This window comes from Euprymna scolopes, chromosome 7 (assembly GCF_053919585.1).
Source record: "Euprymna scolopes isolate OS-2025 chromosome 7, ASM5391958v1, whole genome shotgun sequence".
NCBI lineage: Eukaryota > Metazoa > Mollusca > Cephalopoda > Sepiida > Sepiolidae > Euprymna > Euprymna scolopes.
Genome location: NC_136488.1, coordinates 23,199,507 through 23,220,707, shown reverse-complemented (window position 1 = coordinate 23,220,707; position 21,201 = coordinate 23,199,507). Strand labels below are relative to the sequence as shown.

General features: G+C 35.0%; 1 protein-coding gene across 2 annotated transcripts in view; it reads left to right on the top strand.

Annotated features, from left to right (window-relative positions):
* Window positions 1–21,201, top strand: part of LOC145279637 (uncharacterized) — a 51,753-nt gene that overhangs the window by 15,240 nt on the left and 15,312 nt on the right. For both annotated transcript variants that reach the window (XM_080130865.1, XM_080130866.1), the window contains exon 2: window positions 9,148–9,248. In XM_080130865.1, coding sequence (XP_079986991.1) covers window positions 9,148–9,248 — 101 coding nt within the window. The remainder of the gene's footprint in view (window positions 1–9,147; window positions 9,249–21,201) is intronic.

Here is a 21,201-nt window from a genome sequence, read left to right as displayed (position 1 = left end):
AGCTTTTAAGGAAGCAACCTCATGTGTCCAGAATCATTTTGAAATTGTCTGAATCGGTATGATGCGGAACTCAAAATTAAGAGTGAAAACATTACGTTACTGATGGTTGCCTTTGACACATCTAGAAAATGTATTTCACAATATATTTTATAAAGAAGTCCTCGGGCGGCATGAACTCTCCTTTCCCTTCATTATTATATTCAGTTTAATGTTAGTTTTACATGGTTTAAACCGAAAATTATTTATCCCTCTTTCTCTCAAATCCACGGTCCTGGATATGACCTTAAACTATATCCGATGGTGAGGCCCCAGCTTGCGGGCTTTGGGGAGTGGGGAGCCACCCTTTAATTGACATTGCTCCCAAGTCCACTCTGACCCGGAGTGGTAGTACGTGTTAGGGTCCCAACAATGGGTTAAATAGAAACCGACTTGAAAAAAAAAATATTCTATTAAAAAATTTTTCTTCAAAATCACTAGATTCAGCATTAAATAACCTGAAAAGGGTTGATATGCCAAAAAACAAAAACAACCAACTCAAATCCATTGTTATCACCTCCGCTTATGTTTTCTTTGGCCTTCCCCTATCAACTGACCCTGCTACCTCAACTATTCTACATCTACTAACCCAAGCACTCTCATCCATTCTCTCCAAGCCAATGAAGCCTCCTGTTCTGCACACAACTCCTTATTCTGTCCAGATTTAATCTTCCTTTGAGGTTATCAGATATAAACTTATCTTTAAGGTTCACATTACGCATCATTTTCATATCATTTCTTTTCTGCATGCATGAACTCAACTCTCACTGAACAGGTTTCATTTCTATACATCATCCCACTGCACACACATGCTTGATAAACTCTTCTTTTAGTCAACAGCAGTAATTTTGTTGGTTAAATTTTTCAGTCATGTTTAGACCCCCCCCCCCATATAAAAAATGAAAAATAAAGGAAAATCTATGATGTACATACCTGCGACAAAACAAAACTATCATATTTTAAAAATTAGCAAAATTGATCAAGGTGTTTTATTTTTAGAAAGAAAATCATTTTTAAACAATAGAAATTCAGACATTTTGCAAGTTTGAATTGAGTTACTTTTATTTTTTACATTGTTTTCAAAATAACTAACAAGATAGCTGCTCTTTTTGCTATTCATAAAATGTAGTCCCCCCCCCCCTCCCCGACAAAAGGAGAGTGGACCTGTAAATTCACCCTTGTTCGTTCGTTTATCCGCATTTTCCTCAATAACTACGTCTTGGAATTTTAAAAAATTTTACACAAACATTAAATATGATATCAGTAAAAAAGTAACAGAATAGATTTTCCGGGAAAACTCCCTAGGGGTACTTTTCGGGTTAAAATTGACACTGTGCGTATTTAAAACAAATTGAGACCTTAGATTTTTATAAAACTTTCTGAAAAGTTGTAACTAACTGATTTCTATATAATTTTGTTTGTGATAACTCTTGGGTGTGCCCCATGGGCTCTTTTAGGGTTAATAAAACACTTCATTTTTGGGACTATTTTATCATATTTGTCCAAAATTTTCTGTGTATGTCTATTTAGCAGTTTTGCATAATGCCGAACTCCAATTTAAATATGTTACGGCCTTGGAGACTTTTGAGGTTAAATGGGGGTGATGGACTTAGTCGTTTCTTTTTTTGCATGGTGCAGAGCTCAAATTACATAAGGGGTCACTCTAGGATAAGGGTTATTGAGTGTACAGTAGTCAATGGGATAATTTCTTAGGAATTGTTAGTAGTAGAAATTTGGTAAATTGAATTATTTAAGGGGACAGTTCATCAAAAATTTGTTTACATTGGACTTGAAGACAACTAAATTGTAGTCAGTTGGAAAACAGACAAGTGGAAGAGAGTTCCACAGGTGTACAGTTTTAAGAAAGAAGCTTTGTTCATAGAATCTACGTTTCGATGGAAGATGAACAACAGAGGGTGGAGTCTAAAAAACCTCATAAAAACTGTATTTTGTTAAGTGAGATTGAGTTAATAACATAACCTGATTACTTCTGTATAATAAAGTTAATTTACTAAACATTGCCTGAAAGTCTTTCATTTTTGTTTCACTTATAAGAAATCCATTTTTCTTCTTAATCTCTTGTCAGAAAATATTTACATTTTTGAAAAGATAACTCAATAATGGAATTATGGTCATTCAAAATTTTGGTATTGTAATAAAATCAATACATCTTACAAAAGTTATATATATTTAAAGATATAGCAGCTGTTGCATGACAGTCGCTTGCTCCCATTTTTGGGGGGTGGGGAGGATTTTGATATTTAACCAAATTACCACATTGTTTGGTCATTACATTAATTGAGCAAAATTGTTTAAAATTATCACACACTTCAAAATAAAGTTACTTTAAAAAAGTTTGTTTTGAATTTCCACAGAGAAACAATTCCACTGCATATATAAATGAAAATGTTTCAAATAATATGAAAAAACAAATGTTTGAAAGGGGATCTGAGGGTAAAGACGATCAACTCTTAAAGATTTTGACATTTTGTTGTTTTGGCCATAATTCTTTTTTTTTTTTCTTTAAGAAACCAATTTTTCCCGACTCTTGCACATAAAGTGTAATTGCCAATGTATTGTGATATTTGTGGATTTGGAATATTATTGGCAGTGCAAAAATCACGCTGCATCAATCTATTCTTACCATAAATATTGTTTTACATTTTCTTTTTAAATTAAAGAATTTATGAAAGAATTGGTTTTAACGGCTCACTATGATTTCATAATGCATGCTTCTTGAACCACTTTAAACATTAATTTAAAATAATAAACTTCTATATTATACTAGGCTTTTTAGCCCATAAAAAAAACAGGTAAATGTTATAGCCTGTTGACTTAGAATGAGTACTTTATGCCAAATTATGGTTAAATATAATTAAATTCATGCTCATTTTTGTATTAAACACTAATCTATTAATCGCTAACAGTGCATCGAACGTATACTATAATACCTAGTTTGCTGCACCTTATATATAACAAACCTACATACAAAATTTTAGTCAGATCGGCTCCATAGTTTCAACCAAGACAGCTATCTCATTAGTTCTAAATTTATTAATCCAAGAACTCTCGGCCATTCTTGCAGTATAGCGATGCCATAAGCGTCTTCTGTTCTGCACAATCTTCCTATATTGTTGAGATTTAATTTTCCTCTAGGTTCATCAAAACTAAGCATGTCTTTAAGACACCATTACACATCCATCATATCATTCTTATATCGTTTCTCTCCTGCAATGCATATCCTGAACTCTTACTGTAGAATTCCCAGTTGATTTTTCATATTAGGTTGTTATTTAATCTAGGTAGTCATAAAGATGGTGTCTAAAACTGTTTGAATTGCCTAAATATCCTTAATGTTCAAAAGTTATGAGAATTCAAAACAAATTCTGTGTTCAAAATTGATATTTTTACATGGAAAAATTACTTGAAATAACTGACCAATTCATAAATTTAATTTCTTTGTTATTTGTCTAGTTTTTAAGCAGATTAATAGAATTTAACATTCTTATGTAAAATTGTATGTTCTTTCTGATTCTGTACTCAAATTGTATTTCTATATTGTAACACATTTATCTATGTGTGTGTTTTATTTTTTTATGTTTTTTTTTTTTAAGAAATAGAGCAACAGATAAACATGGTGCATACAAATTGTGTGCCTATATACGGTGACTGGAAAGTTACTTCCTATTACTAAGTGTATTGTAATTTATTACCGAAATATAATTCTTATAAGAAATGAATATAATATGAAAGTGTATAGCATGAGGTTTTATTTAGAGTTTAGTATGGATGCCAGCATTTGACATTAGCTTTTTCAAAACACTGGAGACCCGCATCAACTGATTTCACAAGGAACTTTTTATATTGTTTTACTAATGAATCGACAATCATCAAGACTGACACCTATTTGAAGATTAGAGTTAATGAAATGGACAGATGAATGATGAATACTTTGAGAGGATTTAAAATCTTCACATATCGTCAACTCAAAACAGCTGACTCAGAAAATAGTAATTTTCCCATCATCAAAAATATCACGAATGAGAACTTGCCGCCTTTCCTTCTAAGAATTATATTTCAATAACAAATTTCAAATATAGGGAGTTATTTTCCAATCACAGTATGTATGTGTGTGTGTGTGTGTGTATATATATATATATATTTTAGGGGAGTATTAGAAGGCTATCACAATTCAAGAAATGGTAACGTCAGTGTTGAGAAGGGAAGACAAAGTGATTTTCTAATTATATTTTTCAATATTAAATCTTGAAAGTGAATTCCTTTTAACTTCCTTACTGTCTCTTTCTCACAGAAGAGATGTCATTTTCATGATTGATATTTGCCTGAGCTTCAAACTACGGTACCCCTGTAAAACATTTGCAAAAAGAACACTCATCTAGCTACAACAACTGTCAATAATTTCTTTACTCTGTCTGTGCCTAAAACTAATCGAGATTTTCATGAGCAAAGTTCTTTTTCTCAGAACTGTCTGCTTGTGGAACAAAATGCTGCTTCCCAGCTGACTACTGGTGCTACGATATCAGGTTGTCTGAAGATATTGGCGTCCTAAGACAAAATGCACTTAACATTCGTGCTTTTTATTTTTCTACTTCCTTTTGCAAAACTTATGTTCTGCAAAACTAAAACCAAAAACAGCAACCCACCTTTTCCCCCCTTTTATCTTCCCCACTTCCTAACTTGTTTTCTAACTTAAAATGCACCAAACATCATTACTGTAACTCTTTTCTCTCTCCCATTGCAAAACTTATTCATGTTCTGCAGGGCAGAGAACAAAAACGATAAAATCCACTGTAAAACAACCAAACCAAACACTACAAATTAGCGATTGAAGATACAAAGTGCTTGAAGAATAAAAACATTCTCCAAAATAACTGGATGAAACATGAATACTATTTCCAAAATAACTGGATTCGACATTAAATAACCCGAAAGGGGTTGGTATGCCATAAAACAACCAAACCAAGCTCTACAAATAAATATTTAAAGATATAAAGAACTTGAAGGATAAAAAGTGTTTCCAAAATAACTGGATTCGGCATTAAATAACCCGAAAAGGGTTGATATGCTGTAAAACAAGCAAACCAAACCCAGCTGACTATAATATGGTTGTTTTTAAGTCTAATTTAATTAAGTTCTTCTAGAGCTGTCATCTTATATAATTAAACCCTACCCAAGTTCCACCATGACTGATCATCACAGTTTTGTCTCGCAGTCTATCTAATGCTCATTACACTTCATCCCAGAGTGGCCTTTATAAAAGGTGTCCCCCTCCTCTACAAATAAAAAAAAAAAAATCTTACCTGATTAATCAAAACTTCTTAAGAGTAATATGTGTGTAACCGTGTTCCAATATAAATTTGAAGAAAAAAACATTTTAGCAAGTTTTAGGGTTTCAAATCTCTTGAAATTCATGTAGACTGGCAATGGTTTTTTTTTTTGTCCCCTGACAAAAGGAGGGTGGACCTGTAAATTCACCCTTGTCTGTTCGTCTGTCCGCACTTTTTTCAATAACTGCACATTGGAATTTTTTGAAATTTTGCACAAACATTAAACATGATATGAGTAAATAAAAAAAGTAACAGAACGGATTTTCCAGGAAAGCTCCGGTTGCCTCCCCAGGAGTGTCTTTCGGGCTAAAATGGCTAAAACTGACACTTCAGTGTTTATTAAAAAAAAATTGATGCCTTGGATTTTTATAGAACTTTCTGGAAAGTTGTAACTAATTGATTTCTATATAATTTTGTTTGTCTATGCTTTGCGATAACTTTTGGGTGTGCCCCAGGGGCTTTTTTAGGGCTAATAAAAACATTCCATTTTTGGGACTATTTTACCATATTTGTCCAAAATTTTCTGTGTATGTCTATTTAGCAGTTTTGCGTGGTGCTGAACTCCAATTAAAATATGTTAAAACCTTGAAGACTTTTGGGGCTAAATAGGTGGGTGATGGACTTAGTCTTTTTTTTTTTTTTTTTTTTCATGGTGCAGAACTCAAACTCACATATGTTAAAGCCTAAAACTGCACTGTTTGTTCATTTTCACCAGGATTTGATGCCCTCCCCCCTGGTGATGGTGAGGGGTGGGGAGGGTAGTCATTTTTTTTTTTTTTTTTTTTATGCCTCGTTCACTGTACACTCATGGAGGATCATGCATGCTTTTTTTTTTTTTTTTTTTGTGGTTATAACAGAGCAAAATGTTGGCTGCAGCAAATGAAATAAAATTATTTTGAATTAAAATAGTATATTTTATGTTTATAAGCTAAATACAACACAAAGATTTTTTTTATATAAAATAAAGATTTTATTTGTTTAAAATCAAAATTTTTTGATGTTATATGCCTTCTTGAGGATATTTTTTTCTTCATTGTATGGTGTTAAAACGAAGTAAGAATAGCAGTAAAAAATAGTCTGTGTTTTTCAATGTTTTTGAATGTCCAGGAGATAGACATAGTGAGCCCAAAGTGAATTGCACAGAATGGATTGAGAGTGAATTTGCTTAAAACTAAAGTAATGGTATGTGCCTGTTGTCTACAATCCTAAGGGACTCTGGTTAGATTTCTTGTTCTTTATGCTGGAAAGGTGTTAGAAGCAATGCAGTAGTGTAACCTGCACCTGTGGGTTCATAGTGTATGAATCTGAATACCATCTGGAATGGATTTTGAAAGAATTCTTCACTATTTCCATAATGAGACATTTTCCTTCGTTCTTCCTCTTTTTTCCTTAATTGATACATTATTTTTCTTAAAACTTTTTTTATCTGATTTCTTTAAACTTTTCCAATTTAAATGTTAGTTTATATGAACACTGAAGCATAATTTTTTTTATCATTTTTGATTGATGTACACATGTAATAATAATAAAGATAATATAAAAGTAAAGAGACTTATTTCTAGTTATGCATGCAAAATGTCTAAAGATATGTTACATTTGAATAAATAAGCTGAAACTTGCTTTATTTTACTTTATTTCGTTTTCATGATTATAATTTATACAATTTTTAAAGCAGTTTTTAAGCAAATGATATGCGCACTAAAATTACTTTAAATTTACATTGCATTCATGTAGAATATATATATATATATATATATATCTATATATATATATATATATATATATATAAAACTGTGTGTGTGTGTGTGTCTGGTCACGAATAGGCTCCTATATGGTTGACTATTTTAAAAAACTGATTACATATAATGATAGAAGATGTATCGAGACACAGGAATAGGTATGTTTGATCTGGCAGAACGGTGGTTCATTAAAACTGTGAGGTCTGCGTTCACGCCTGGTCCACAAAGTATGGAAATAAAAAATGTAAAAATTTAAAAAAAAAAAAAGTTTACAAGTGTTTGATATAGATGTACATAAGAATACTTTGATAAGTATGTTTTAACTTAAATAGGGATGGTATAATAAAATTGTGGGGTCTGCGTTCATGCCTGGCCTCCATAGAATGAAAATAGGCACAAACTTTAATAAGGACTTTTCATATCTATCTGTGTAAGTATAATTTGATAATTATGTTTCAGTTTGAAGAAATATGGTATAATAAAATTATGGGGTGTTCGTTCGCACCTGACCTCCATAGCAGAAATATGTCACAAAGTTTAACAAGGTTTTTTAATATAGATCCACAGAATATTGTGATAAGTGTTTCAGTGTGAACAGGTATGGTATAATAAATTATGGGATTTATGTATTTTATTTTTACTTTCATCATATTTTGCTTTGGTTTTGATACACCCAAATTCAACCCAAATTTATAATCCTTCCTTTTCATAACCTATCATACTTTCATAAATCAGTCCATTTTCTGTAGGCTGTTTTTGAACCCAGTGAACGACGGGTACTTTTGCCAGTATATATATATATATATATATATATATATATATATATATATATATAAAAGTGAACAAGTGTGTGTGAGGAGACTTAACCTCTATACTCAACAAATTTTTGATCTACAGACTTGAAATTTGTTATATAGAGTATTCAGACATGCAGAAAGCTTTTTAATCGGTCTTCATCTGGAAAAAGAGGCTACTAAGGGGTCAAAATTGGTACTTGGGAGTCATCGGATTTTTATGCTTGTCAACTGTTTCACGACTGCACATACGCAAATCGTTCATTATGTTAAGAATAAATAGGTTTGAAAACACTTTTTAAAGATCATTTCAAACTGGCCTAATAGTTATCGTACTTGACTCACTGTCTACTGGTTTTGATTTTAATCTCAGCTCGAGTATTTTTTTTTTTTTTTTTTTTACTTACAAGAAGTGAACTGTTTAGGAAAACATAATACTCACATGCACATGTTTTTTTGTTTCTTACTTCATTTTTTTAAAGGCATTTAATATAACGTTTAATACTGGGCAACGCTGGATACATCTTTTAGTATATATATAAATAAAAAGCACACCCATCGTATTCTTGTAAAAAAAATAAAAATGAGTCTGTGATGACAATTTTTTTTTTTTTTACTTGTTCAGTGTTGAAAGTGCAGAATAGTTAACAAAACCCCCCACTTTTTTATGTTAAGAATGAATTTTTGAAATAAAAGAATATATCACTTTAAAAGTACAAATATTTTATTAAAATGTTCATGTTTCTGAATTTTTGAGATGAAGATTGATAAATTGGATTATTTGGACTACTGTTCTCATTTTAAGTGTTATTCTCATAACGTTTCGGCCTATGTAATGTCCGACCATCTTCAAGTGTACCATGTCAAACTCTGGACTCTTTCTGTTGAACTCTGAAATCTGCATGGAATTTCAAATGCAACATTTTTTTTTTTTTTGTTGGCGGTGACCAGGTAGAAGTCTAAGTCATACTCAATTGCATAACGGATAAAGTACTAGGTAAAATTCAATTCTAAGTGACCCTCTTTTGGAGGTTGAAGGTTCAGTCCTCAATGTGATCGATACTAAGAATACAATTGTTCTTTGTGAACTATTTGAGAGCAGCGTCTGCTAATAAAACTTTGTCCTTTCTATCTTTTCTCATCTTGGTTAATTATGAGATTTTATTTCATAAGCATACTTTCAAAAGTTAATTTAAAAAATGTCTTATATTTTTTTTTTTTTTTTTTTAGTAAAGCTGAAACATATTTCTTGGATTTTCTTGAAAATCAGAAGTCAGATACTCGCTCCAAATGTATCAAGTCAGTTTTGGAAATTTTACAAAAACAAGACCGTAAGTATATATAGTGTACGTTTTTATCCTCTTTATAATTTTCTTTAAATCATGCCAGGTTTTGTGTTGCATCTATACATACATATATATAAAAGCGAAAATGTGTGTTAGTTTGTGTGTTTCACATTTGGAGTGAGTGTTTTTTGCCAGATCAGTATCATTTTCAAGCTTGAACCTTCCGACAACAAATATCGAAAAATTGGCTAAAAACATTTCTTCCTTCATCCTCAATGGCTCTCTTTTTTTTTTTTGCAGGGAGAGGTGAAAAAAAATCGTTCCTTCATGACAAGATTTCTACGCACAAACACTGTTTCGTTTAAATATTATAAAAGCCAAACTACCCACGCGTTCATAGCACAATGGTTAAAGTGACATCATCGTTATCTTAAGATTGCAGATTCAATCTGAGATATCAGATACATTTTTTTTTTTCGATGTTTACATTTTTAATATTGAAACAGGGTTATTATTTTTTTTTTTAAGCAGGGTTATTACTTCGCTTATTCTTTACCCCCCCCCCCTCCATCCCCTACACACACATACACACACCTCCAAACACCCGGGCAACGCTGGGTACCCCCACTAGTCTATATCTATATATATAAAAGGCAAAATGTGTGTGACCATTTCGTGTATGTCTTGCAAAAGCTTCTTTCGCACACACTCCCGGGGGGGGGGGGTTACGATCGCTTACAACTGTTTATATAGCCCCTAGATAATAATATCTACAATTTGGGAATGCTGGTAGCGTCTAGATTTATTTACGGCGATTTTTACAAAATTATTGCTATTTCAGCCCGTCTTGTGGTAGTTCAGCTTTTTCATATATAAAGCGAAACTAATTCAAAGCTAAGGCAGTGTTCCCGGCAATCGCACCAGGAACGTCCACAAGCAATCAGCTTTGATCAATGTGGGGACAAACTTCTCTTATATCAGACAATTGCTAATCAATCTGGACAATGGGGAGCTGATTTCCCCTTCCCCAACATCTGTTGGGGAAAAAACCAATCAAAGTTGGGTAAACAAACCCAAGTTAACTGTGTGACTTCTATTTGACCTCATTAATTAGGTCAAATAGAAGCAGCAGAGTTAACTTTTATTGTGCCCACCTGTCAATACTTAAATAAATAAATTCAAATGTGTTTCCGTTGTATGTCGCCGTGGCCCAGTGGTTAACGTCGCACGGTTTTTGTCTCAAGGGTTTGGGTTCGATCCTCATACTCACCTACCAAAACTTTTTTTTTATTATTTAATCCCCCCCCCCACCTCCCCGGAGTTTTGATTTACCCAAAACTACACACCTCAAAACACCAGGGCATCGCCGGGTATCCCTTGCTAGTCTATATATATAAAAGGCAAGATGTGTGTAACCATTTCGTGTATGTCTCGCAAAGGCTTTTTTCACACACGCTCCCGGGGTTGTTACGATCGCTTACAACTGTTTATATAGCCCCTAGATAATAATATCTACAATTTGGGAACGCGGGTCGCCTCCACATTTATTTACGTCGACTTTTATGAGATTTGCGCTATTTCGCTCTGTCGCCTGTTTGTCCTGCTTTTTAGTATAAAAATACCATGCGTTCTCGGCATCGCGCCGGGAAACCTCCAGAAGCAATCAGCTTTGATCAATGTGGGGACAAACTCCTCTTATATCAGACAATTGCTATTCAATCTGGACAATGGGGAGCTGGTTTCCCCCTCTCCAACATCTGTTGGGGAAAAACCCAGTCAAAGTTGGGTAAACAAACCCACACGCTACCTTGCAGCAAAAGTTAACTGCGTGACTTCTATTTAACCTCGTTAATTAGGTCAAATGGAAGCAGCAGAGTTAACTTTTATTGCAGCCACCTGTCAATACTTAAATAAATAAATTCAAACGTGTTTCCGTTGTATGTCGCGGTGGCCCAGTGTTTAACGTTGTACGGATTTTTTTTCACACTTTAATTTCCAACTCTCATCGCTCATGTTGCTTCTACGCATGCATCATAAGACGTCGTAACCTGATTTAGTTTAAAGATTTTAAAAAATGACCTAATTTCGTGTACGTCGTCTTAGGTCAGTTGGTTAGAGTGCTGGGTCATTATCTAAAGGTTTTGGGTTCGAATCGTGGTGTGAGATGTCTTTTTCTTTCTTTTTTTTTTTTTTTTGATTTTTTGAATTTTAATATTGAAGCAGGATTTTTTAAGCCATTTTTCACGTAACGTTCGTTTTTCTTTTTTTTTTTTTTTTTTTTTTTTTTTTTTACTTCGCTTATTCTTAGGCTTTCATTAACACCCAAAAACACCTGGGCAACGCTGAGTACCCAACAATTTTTAAAAATTTTAATATTTAAACAGGCTTATTTAAGCCATTTTTCACATGTTTTTTTTTTAATTTTATTTTTCAGATTTTTTAAATAAGTTCTAACGTTCGTTTTTCTTTTTTGTTTTTCCAATTTTTACATTTAACATTGTTCGTTTGTCTTGGGGGGGGGGGAAGAAAAAAAAAACATTCCCGCACTAAATGAAATGCTACCCTGCAGTCAAAAGTTGACCTCATTAAAACGTGCACCTGCCAAATCCAAGTAATTAAATAAATTCAAACATCTTTCCGTTAGCATCTTGCGGTGGCCCAATGGTTAAAACCGTCGCACTCTTTTTTTTTTTTTTTTTTTTTTTTTTTTTCCACACTTTAATTTACAGCTTTGCCTCAAGGGTTCGATCCTCATACTTACCTACCAAAACATTTTTTTTTCATTTTAACAAAACCCCCGGAGTTTTGATTTACCCAAAATCACACACCTCCAAACACCCGGGCAACGCCGGGTTCCCCTCGCTATATATATATATATATATATATATATATATAAGCCAAAATGTTTGTGTGTGTACATTTTTTCTGTATGTCCGGCAAAGGCTTTTTTCCGGCTGGTTCTTGGCTTCCTCACTCATTCTTAGAGCTTTTTATATGCTATCGAGATGATAATATCTAACAATTACAAAACATTGTAAAAATCTTTTATTTCAGCCACTTTTATCTTACAAAATTTGTGCTGTGAATTCGTTTTCTCTCTACTGCTCCTCCTGCTGCTGCTCTGGCATGAGATTTGACCTAGAAAACGACTTGGGTTCATAAACACTTATTTTCGACTCTTCTAAAGTCACTGCCTTCTATGTCGTCAGACTATTAACCTCAAGGCTTTGGGTTCGAGCCTTCCTCCCTCACAAAACTTTTTTTGCTGTTTTTATGTTTTTGTTTTTTTGTATATTTAAACAGGTTTATTACTTTTAGTTTCCATCTACCCCCGCCAACACACACACCTATTTTTTGTGTTCGTTGTTTTTTGTTTTCATTTTTCAGATTTTTTTAAGAAGTTTTAACATTGTTCATTTTTCTTTTGTTTGTTTTTTTTCCATCACGTTCGCATTTTATTTTTTATTTTTTGCTTTTCTGATTTTAAGAAAATTTAACATCATTCGTTTGCATAATGTTCGTTTTTTTTTTTTTTTTTTTTTATAATATGTAAACAGGGTTATTACTTTGCTTATTCTTTTGTTTTGATTTACCCCCGCTAGTCTATATATAAAAGCAAAACTAATTCGAAGTTCGCATTAGAAAGCAATCAGCTTTGATCAATGCAAAGTTTCTCCTTATATCAGACGATTGCTATTCAATTTGGACAATCCCCTTTTTATGGGGGGCTGGTTTCCCCCCAACATCTTGGGGAAACAAAACCAGCCAAAGTTGGGTAAACAAACCCAAAAAAACTTCCCAGCAGTCCGCTACTTCTATTTGACCTCAGTAAGTCATTAAGTTCTGACACCTGTCATTTCTGTTTCTACTTAAATAAATTCAAACCTGTTTCAGTTACTCTTTCTTGCTGGGCGAGCGGTTAACATGTCACATATTTTTTTCACACTTTATTTTCCAACTTTGCCTCAAGGCTTCAGGCTTGATCCTACCTACCTACCCAAACTTTTTTAACCCCCCCCCCTCGACACAAACACTCAGGCAACGATTTTGTTAATAAATTTTAACATTTTCTTTTTATATAATATTTAAACAGGGTTATTACTTTGTTTATTCTTTTGTTTTGATTTAACCCCCCCCCCGAGCACACACACCTCTAAACACCCGGGCAACGCCAGGCACCCCTGCTAGTCTATATATATAAAAGCGAAAATGTGTGTGTGTGTCTGTATTTTTGTGTGTGTCTGCAAAAGGCTTTTTTCCGGGACGCGATCGGTCGGCTCGCTCCTTAAAACTTTTTATATCACATCTAAATCATAAGATCTACGAGTTAACAACGGGGGTCGCCTGTCTATTTAATTTGCCTGACTTTGAAACGTTAAATATTCTACATTTTTGGATCGCCGTGTTTTGCTTTTGTTTTTCAGTATAAAAAAAGTGGAACTCGATTCGAATATTAGCTCCCTGGCCCACGGCCAGTGGTCTCCAGAAAGTGATGTAACGTTTGTTCAATGTCGGCTTTTCACCATCATATTAGACAGTTGCTTTCATTTCGAGACACTCCCCTATTAAATGGGAGGGCTGCTTTTCATTCCCCAAAGTTCGGTAAAAGCTGTCCTGCACAAAATCTTAACTCACAACTTAACTTTCTCACACCTGTCAATTTCAATTTATAAACGTTAACTTAACATGCTTATCAATTCCTCTCCCGTTGTGGGCGAGATGATTAGGTGTCTGGCTTTTTTACCCTTTTGTTTCCATCTTCGCGTCAAGGCTTTGGGGTTCAAGCCTACCTTCCTACTAAAACTTTTTTCTTTCTTTTACACCTCCAAACACCCGGCCATGTTTTGATCTACCCCTCCCCAACCGCACCTCCAAACACCCAGGCAACGCCAGATACCCCCCCCCCCCCAATCTATATATTTTTCTAAAAGCGAAAATGAGTGTTTGTGTGCGTGTGTTTGTATGTCTCGCAAAAAACTTTTGACAGAGGCCATGAATTTTTGCCAGATAGGTATCGTTTTCAAGACAAATATCGAAAAATTAGCCAAAAACATTAATTCCTTCATCCTCAATGGCTCTCTTTTTTACAGGAAGGGGTGGGAAAAAAAAAATCGTATCTCCATGACAAGATGGCTTCTACATATGCTCAAATGACGTCGGAACTTGAATTAGTTTAAATATTAAAAAAAAACAACCCAATTTTGTCAACGTCCTCTTAGCTCAGTTGATTAAAGCGCAGCTTCATTATCTAATGGTTGTAAGTTCAAATCGTGATGTGAGATGTCTTTTTTGTTTTTTTTTTCGATTTTTAAAGTTTTAATATTGAAACAGAGTTATTTATATCATTTTTCACATTCACTGTTTTTTTTTTTTTTTCAGATTTCTTTTAAGAAGTTATTCGTTTTTTTCCATCACATTCGCGTTTTCTTTGGGGTTTTTTTCCCCCTATTTTAAGAAATTTTAGCATCGTTTGTCTGCATTACGTTTTTTTTTTTTTTTTGGTTTTTGTTTTTTTTTTTTTTCGATTTTAAAAAAAAAAATTTTTTAAGAAGTTTTAACATTGTTTTATTTATTTATTTTTTTTTTTTTTATAATATTTAAACAGAGTATGGCTTTTGTTTTGATTTACCCCCATTAATTTATTTACTCACCTTTAACCACCTGGCAACACTGGATACCGCCGCTAATCTATATATATAAAATATATAATTTTTTTGTCAGCATTCTCGGTCGGCTCGCTCCTTCCTAAAACTTTTTATATAACGTCTAAATCGTAATATCTACGACTTAATTTGCCCAACTTTTACCAGCTCGCCACGTCTTTGAAAAGCGAATAATAGGGCGGGGGAAACAGTAAGTGGCTTGCAGTGCAAAACTTGGGCAAACATCACGCCACTTCCTCGCACCTGTATATTTCACTTTATAAACCTTAACTTGACATACTTATCAATTCCTCTCCTCGTGGCCGAGATCGTTAGGTGGCTGGCTTTTTTTCCCTTTCGTTTCCACCTTTGTGTCAAGGCTTCAGGGTTCAATCCTACCTTCCTACTAAAACCTTTTTTTTTCTTTTACACCTCCAAACACCTGGCCAACATTTTTTTTTTTTTTACACACACACCTCCAAACACCCAGGCAACGTCGGGTACCCCCTACTAGTCTATACATATAAAAGCGAAAATGTATGTATGTATGTATGTATGTATGTTCGCTTTTTGTGTATGTCTGCAAAAGGCTTTTTTCGTAGGCCTTCTCGCTGGGCTCACTTCTTAAAAGTTTTTATATCACGTCTGAATGATAATATCTACGACTTAAGAACGGGAGGGGTCGTGTGTATTTAATTTGCCCGACTTTCACGTGCTATTTTTTCCAGATATTTCAATCGCCGCGTGTTTCCTTCGCTTTTCAGTATAAAACAAGCGAAAACTGACTTGCAGCCGTGTCAGGTTTCAAGGTCAAATATCACGCGACTCAAGTTTCTCGCACCTGTCAATTTCATTTTATTAAGGTTAAATTAAGATGCTTTTCATTTCTCTTCTCTCGTAACCGAGATGGTTGGGTCTCAGGGTGTTTTTCCATTTCGTTTCCACCTCCATGTCAAAGGTTCGGGGTTCAAGCCAACTTTCCTACAAAAATTTTTTTTCTTCTTTTACACCTCCAAACACCTGGCCAACGTTTCTTTTTTTTTTTGTTTTTTGTTTTTTTTAAAGCAGGGTTGTTTTTATCCCCTCCCCTCCCCCAAAACACACCTACAAACACCCGGGCCACGCCGGGTACTCCCCACTACTCTTCTATATATACAAAAGCGAAAATGTGTGTATGTATGTTTGCTTTTTGTGTATGTCCAAAAAAGGCTTTTTTCCGAGAAGCGGTCGGTCGCCTCACAACTTCTTAAAACTTTTTATATCTATATATATAAAAGGCAAAATGTGTGTGACCATTTTGTGTATGTCTCGCAAAGGCTTCTTTCGCACATGCTCCCGGGGTCGTTACGATAGCTTAGAACAGTTTATATAGCCCCTAGATAATAATATCTATGATTTGGGAACGCGGGTCGCCTCTAGATTTATTTAAGTCGACTTTTATGAGATTCGCGCTATTTCGCTCTGTCGCCTGTTTGTCCTGCTTTTTAGTATAAATAAAGTGAAACTAAATTCAAACGGTGCGTTTTCGGCATCGCGCCGGGAAACATCCAGAAGCAATCAGCTTTGATCAATGTGGGGACAAACTCCTCTTATATCAGACAATTCTTATTCAATCTGGAAAATGGGGAGCTGGTTTCCCCCTCCCCAACATCTGTTGGGGAACAAAACAAGTCAAAGTTGGGTAAACAAACCCAAACGCTGCCTCACAGCAAAAGTTAACTGCGTGACTCATTAATTAGGTCAAATGGAAGCAGCAGAGTTAACTTTTATTGCGGCCACCTGTCAATAGTTAAATAAATTCAAACGTGTTTACGTTGTATGTTGCCGTGACCCAGTGATTAACATTGCACTTTTTTTTGTTTTTTTCACACTTTAATATCCAACTTTGCCTCAAGGGTTCAGACTCGATCCTCATACTTACCTACCAAAACTTTTTTTTTATTTTAACCCCCCCCCTCCCCGGAGTTTTGATTTACTCAACAAACCTGGGCATCGCCGGGTACCCCTTGCTAGTACTTTCATAAATCAGTCCATTTTCTGTAGGCTGTTTTTGAACCCAGTCAATGACGGGTACTTTTGCTAGTCACATATAAATCATAATATCTACAAGTTAACAACGGAGGTCGCCTGTCTATTTAATTTGCTCGACTTTGAAAAGATAAATATTCAACATTTTTCACTCACCACATGTGGATTAGGCTTTTTTGTATAATAAAAGCGACACTAATTCTGGTGGTATTTTTCCGGTCGTGATTGCCGGAAATGTCCAAAAGCAATCAGCTTTGATCAATGTGAAAATATTTTCCTTATATCAGACAGTTGCTATTCAATTTGGACAATCCCCTTTTATGGGGAGCTGTTCCCCCCCCCACACATCACATCTTGGGAAAATAAAAATGAAAAAAGTGTTCCCGCAGTAAATGAAATACTACCCCGCAGTCAAAGTTGACTGACCTCATTAAAACGTGCACCTGCCAATTCTAAATAGTTAAATAAATTCAAACGTGTTTCCGTTAGTATTTCGTGGTGGCCCAATAGTTAACCTCGCACATTTTTTTTTTTTTTTTTCACACTTTAATTTCCAACTTTGCCTCAGGGTTCGGGTTCAATCCTCATACTTTTTTTTTATTTTAACCCCCCTCCCCACCTGGAATTTTGATTTACCCAAAACCACACACACCTCCAAACACCCGGGCGACGCTGGGTACCCCCGCTAGTCTATATATATAAAAGCAAAAGTGTGTGTTTGTATGTATGTGTGTGTATGTCTCGCAAAAACTTTCAACACAGGTCACAGATTTGCACGAGATTGGTATCATTTTAAAGTTCAAACCTTCGCCCGACAAATATCGAAAAATTAGGCAAAAACATTAATTCCTTCACCCTAAAATCATCAGTTTTCTACAGGGAGGGGTCAGCAAAAACCGTTCTCTCATGACAAGTTGGCTTCTACACATGTGCAAATGACGTCAGAACATGATTTAGTTTAAATATTTAAAAAAAAAAACGATCCAATTTCGTCAACATCGTCTTAGCTTAGTTGCTTAGAGGGCGGGGTCATTATCTAAAGGTTTTGGGTTCGAATCGTGGTGTGAGGTGACTTTTTTTTCAATTTTTGATATTGATACAGGGTTATTTAAGCCATTTTTCACGTTCTATGTTTTTTTTTGTTTTTATTTTTCAGATTTTTTAAAGAAGTTTTAACGTTCGTTTTTCTGTTTTATTTTTCCATCACATTCGCGTTTTCTTTTTTTGTTTTTCCGATTTTTACATTTAACATCGTTCGTTTGCCTTACGTTAGTTTTTTTTTTTTTTAAGTTTTACATTTTTAATATTTAAAAATATTTACTTCGCTTATTCTTATGTTTTGATTAATACCCCACCCCCATCCCATCTGCCCAAGAGCACACACCTCTAAACACGCGGGCAACGCCGGGTACCTCCCGCTAGTCTATATGTATAAAAGGCAAAATGTGTGTGACCATTTTGTGTATGTCTCGCAAAGGCATTTTTCGCACACGCTCCCGAGGGGGGGGGGTTACGATCGCTTAGAACTATTTATATACTCCCTAGATAATAATATCTAGGATTTGGGAACACGGGTCACTTCTAAATTTATTTATGCCGACTTTATGAGATTCGCGCTATTTCGCTGTGTCGCCTGTTTGTCCTGCTTTTTAGTATAAATAAAGTGAAACTAAATTCAAACCGTGCGTTCTCGGTATTGCACCTGGAAACGTCCAGAAGCAATCAGTTTTGATCAATGTGGGGCCAAACTCCTTATATCCCCCTCCCAACATGTTGGGGAAAAAACGAGTCGAAGTTGGGTAAACAAACCGCTACTTCTATTTGACCTCATTAATGAGGTCAAATAAAAGCAGCAGAGTTAACTTTTATTACGGCCACGTGTTAATTCTGTTTTTAAATAAATTCAAACGTAATCCCGTTTTATGTCGTGGTGGCCCAGTGGTTAACGTTGCACTTTTTTTTTGTTCTTCATACTTTAATTTCCAACTTTGCCTCAAGGGTTCGATCTTCATACTCACCTACCAAAACTTTTTTTTATTTTAACCTCCCCGCCCCCTGCTGGAGTTTTGGAACCAAACACCCGGTTGACACCGGGTACCCCCCGCTAGTCTAGATATATAAAAGGCAAAATGTGTGTGACCATTTCGTGTATGTCTCGCAAATGCTTTTTTCGCACATGCTCCCAGGGGGGTTACGATCACTTAGAACTGTTTATATACCCCCTAGATAATAATATCTAGGATTTGGTAACGCGTGTAACGTCTAGATTTACTTACAGCGACTTTTACAAAATTATTGCTATTTTGGCTTCTCACGTGTTGATTCGGCTTTTTCGTATAAAAAGCAAAACTAATTCAAAAGCTAACAAGCTGCTCTCGGCATCGCGCCGGGAACGTCCATAAAAAATCAGCTTTGATCAATGTGGGGCTAAACTCCTTATATCAAACAATTGCTAATCCCCTTTCATTTGGGGAGTCGGTTTCCCCCCCCCACCATCATCTTGGGGAAGCGAAAACTGCCCTGCATTGAAACAAAGTAAACAAACCCAAAAAGCTGTCCCACATTAAATAAAATACTGCTACATCATCTCGTAACGCTCCCGCGATTACCTCATTTAGCGTCTATCTGTCAATCAAACCTCTTTCACTCGCTTTATAAGCCTTATTTTAACACTCTAATCAATTCCTCTTACTCTTGGCCTAGACGGTTAAGTGGTTGGCGTTTGTTTCAGCTCCGCGTCAAGGCTTCCGGGTTCAATCCCGCCTCCCGACGAAAACTATTTTTTTTTTTCTTTTACATCTTTAAACACTCGGGCAACGTTTTTTACTTTGCTTATTCTTTAGTTTATCCCCCCCCCCTTCATACACACAGCGATTTTTTTTTTTTTTTTTTTTTTTTTTTAAACATCGTTTCAGGGTTATTACTTACCCCCCCCCCTACACTCGGGCAACGCCGGGTACCCCCCCCCCCCCGCTAGTCTATAAATATAAAAGCGAAAATGTATGTATGTACGCTTTTCCTCGATGTCCACAAAAGGCTTCTTTCAGAGAAGCGCTCGCTCGCTTCACAACTTCTTAAAACTTTTTATATCATCTATAAATTGTAATATCTCACAGTTAACCTCGGAGCTCGCCTGTCTATTTAATTTTATTGACTTTCAAACGTTACATTTCCCGCATCGGCACGCGTTACATTCGGTTTTCGGTATAAAAAAAGCGAAACTCGACTCTAATCACAGGCCCAGAGCCAGTGGTCTCTAGAGAGATAAGTAACGTTTGGTCAATGTCGACTTCGTCATATCAGACGGTAGCTTTCATTTCGAGACGAGGGAGCGGGTTTTTAAAAACAAACAAACCGATTTATTGACCTCATTAAAAACTGTCCCGCACAAAATGCTAATTGCTGAATAGCTATCGCCGTCACGTCAATCAAAAACGTGCACATTTTTTTTTTTCACACTTTACTATTTTCCAACTGCGCGTCATCAAGGCTTCGGTTTTTTTTCACAGGCACCTGTTTTTTTTTTTTTTTCACATTTCGGAGTTTTTTCACACACACCTACAAACACCCGGGCAACGCCGGTATTATATAAAAGAGAAAATGTGTGTTTGTATGCCTGCTAAACACTTTTGTCAGACATATTGGACTGTGGTTACATCGGTATCGCTAAAAAGATCGATCTCTCGGATGGAAAATATCTAAAAATTGGCCAAAAAGATTAATTCTGTGCTGGTCAACTAGGCCATTTTTGCGTCAATATTTTTGCAAGTCATATGTCTACAAATCTTAGCTTATGTTTATAAAATGTTATTTCGAAGGCACGTGACGTCATAAGTCGCCATGGCTGAGACTGTGGCTTATTTTTTTTATATTGTTTTATTTATTTTATTTATTTATTTATTTTTTTTTTGCACTCATACGGGTACTCGCTGCTATTTTCATTATTTGTTTTTAGGACTGAGCGTTGGTTGCTCAATAATAGCCTTAGTATACCACTTCTCTGCACCTGGGAAATGCCAGGTACCCCCACTAGTCATTATAATAAAACCTAGTTTCCAAAACTGTTGTTGATTTAGAAGTAAACCCCTAACAGCTGCTACTGCTGGCTAATAGCTTATAACTGGGCGATCAAATCAAATAGTTTTCTTTCGCTGAAAAGGGTCTAATATTTTTGTTGGATAGGGTAATTAAAAGATGTTACTATGAAAAGGGAAATTAACATAGAATTATAATTTTAATGCATAAAAATAAAAATATTTATTTACTTAGTAGTTGGGCTAAGAAAATTATTTAAAAAAAATATTTGGTACTTGTCATGTTAAAGTCTT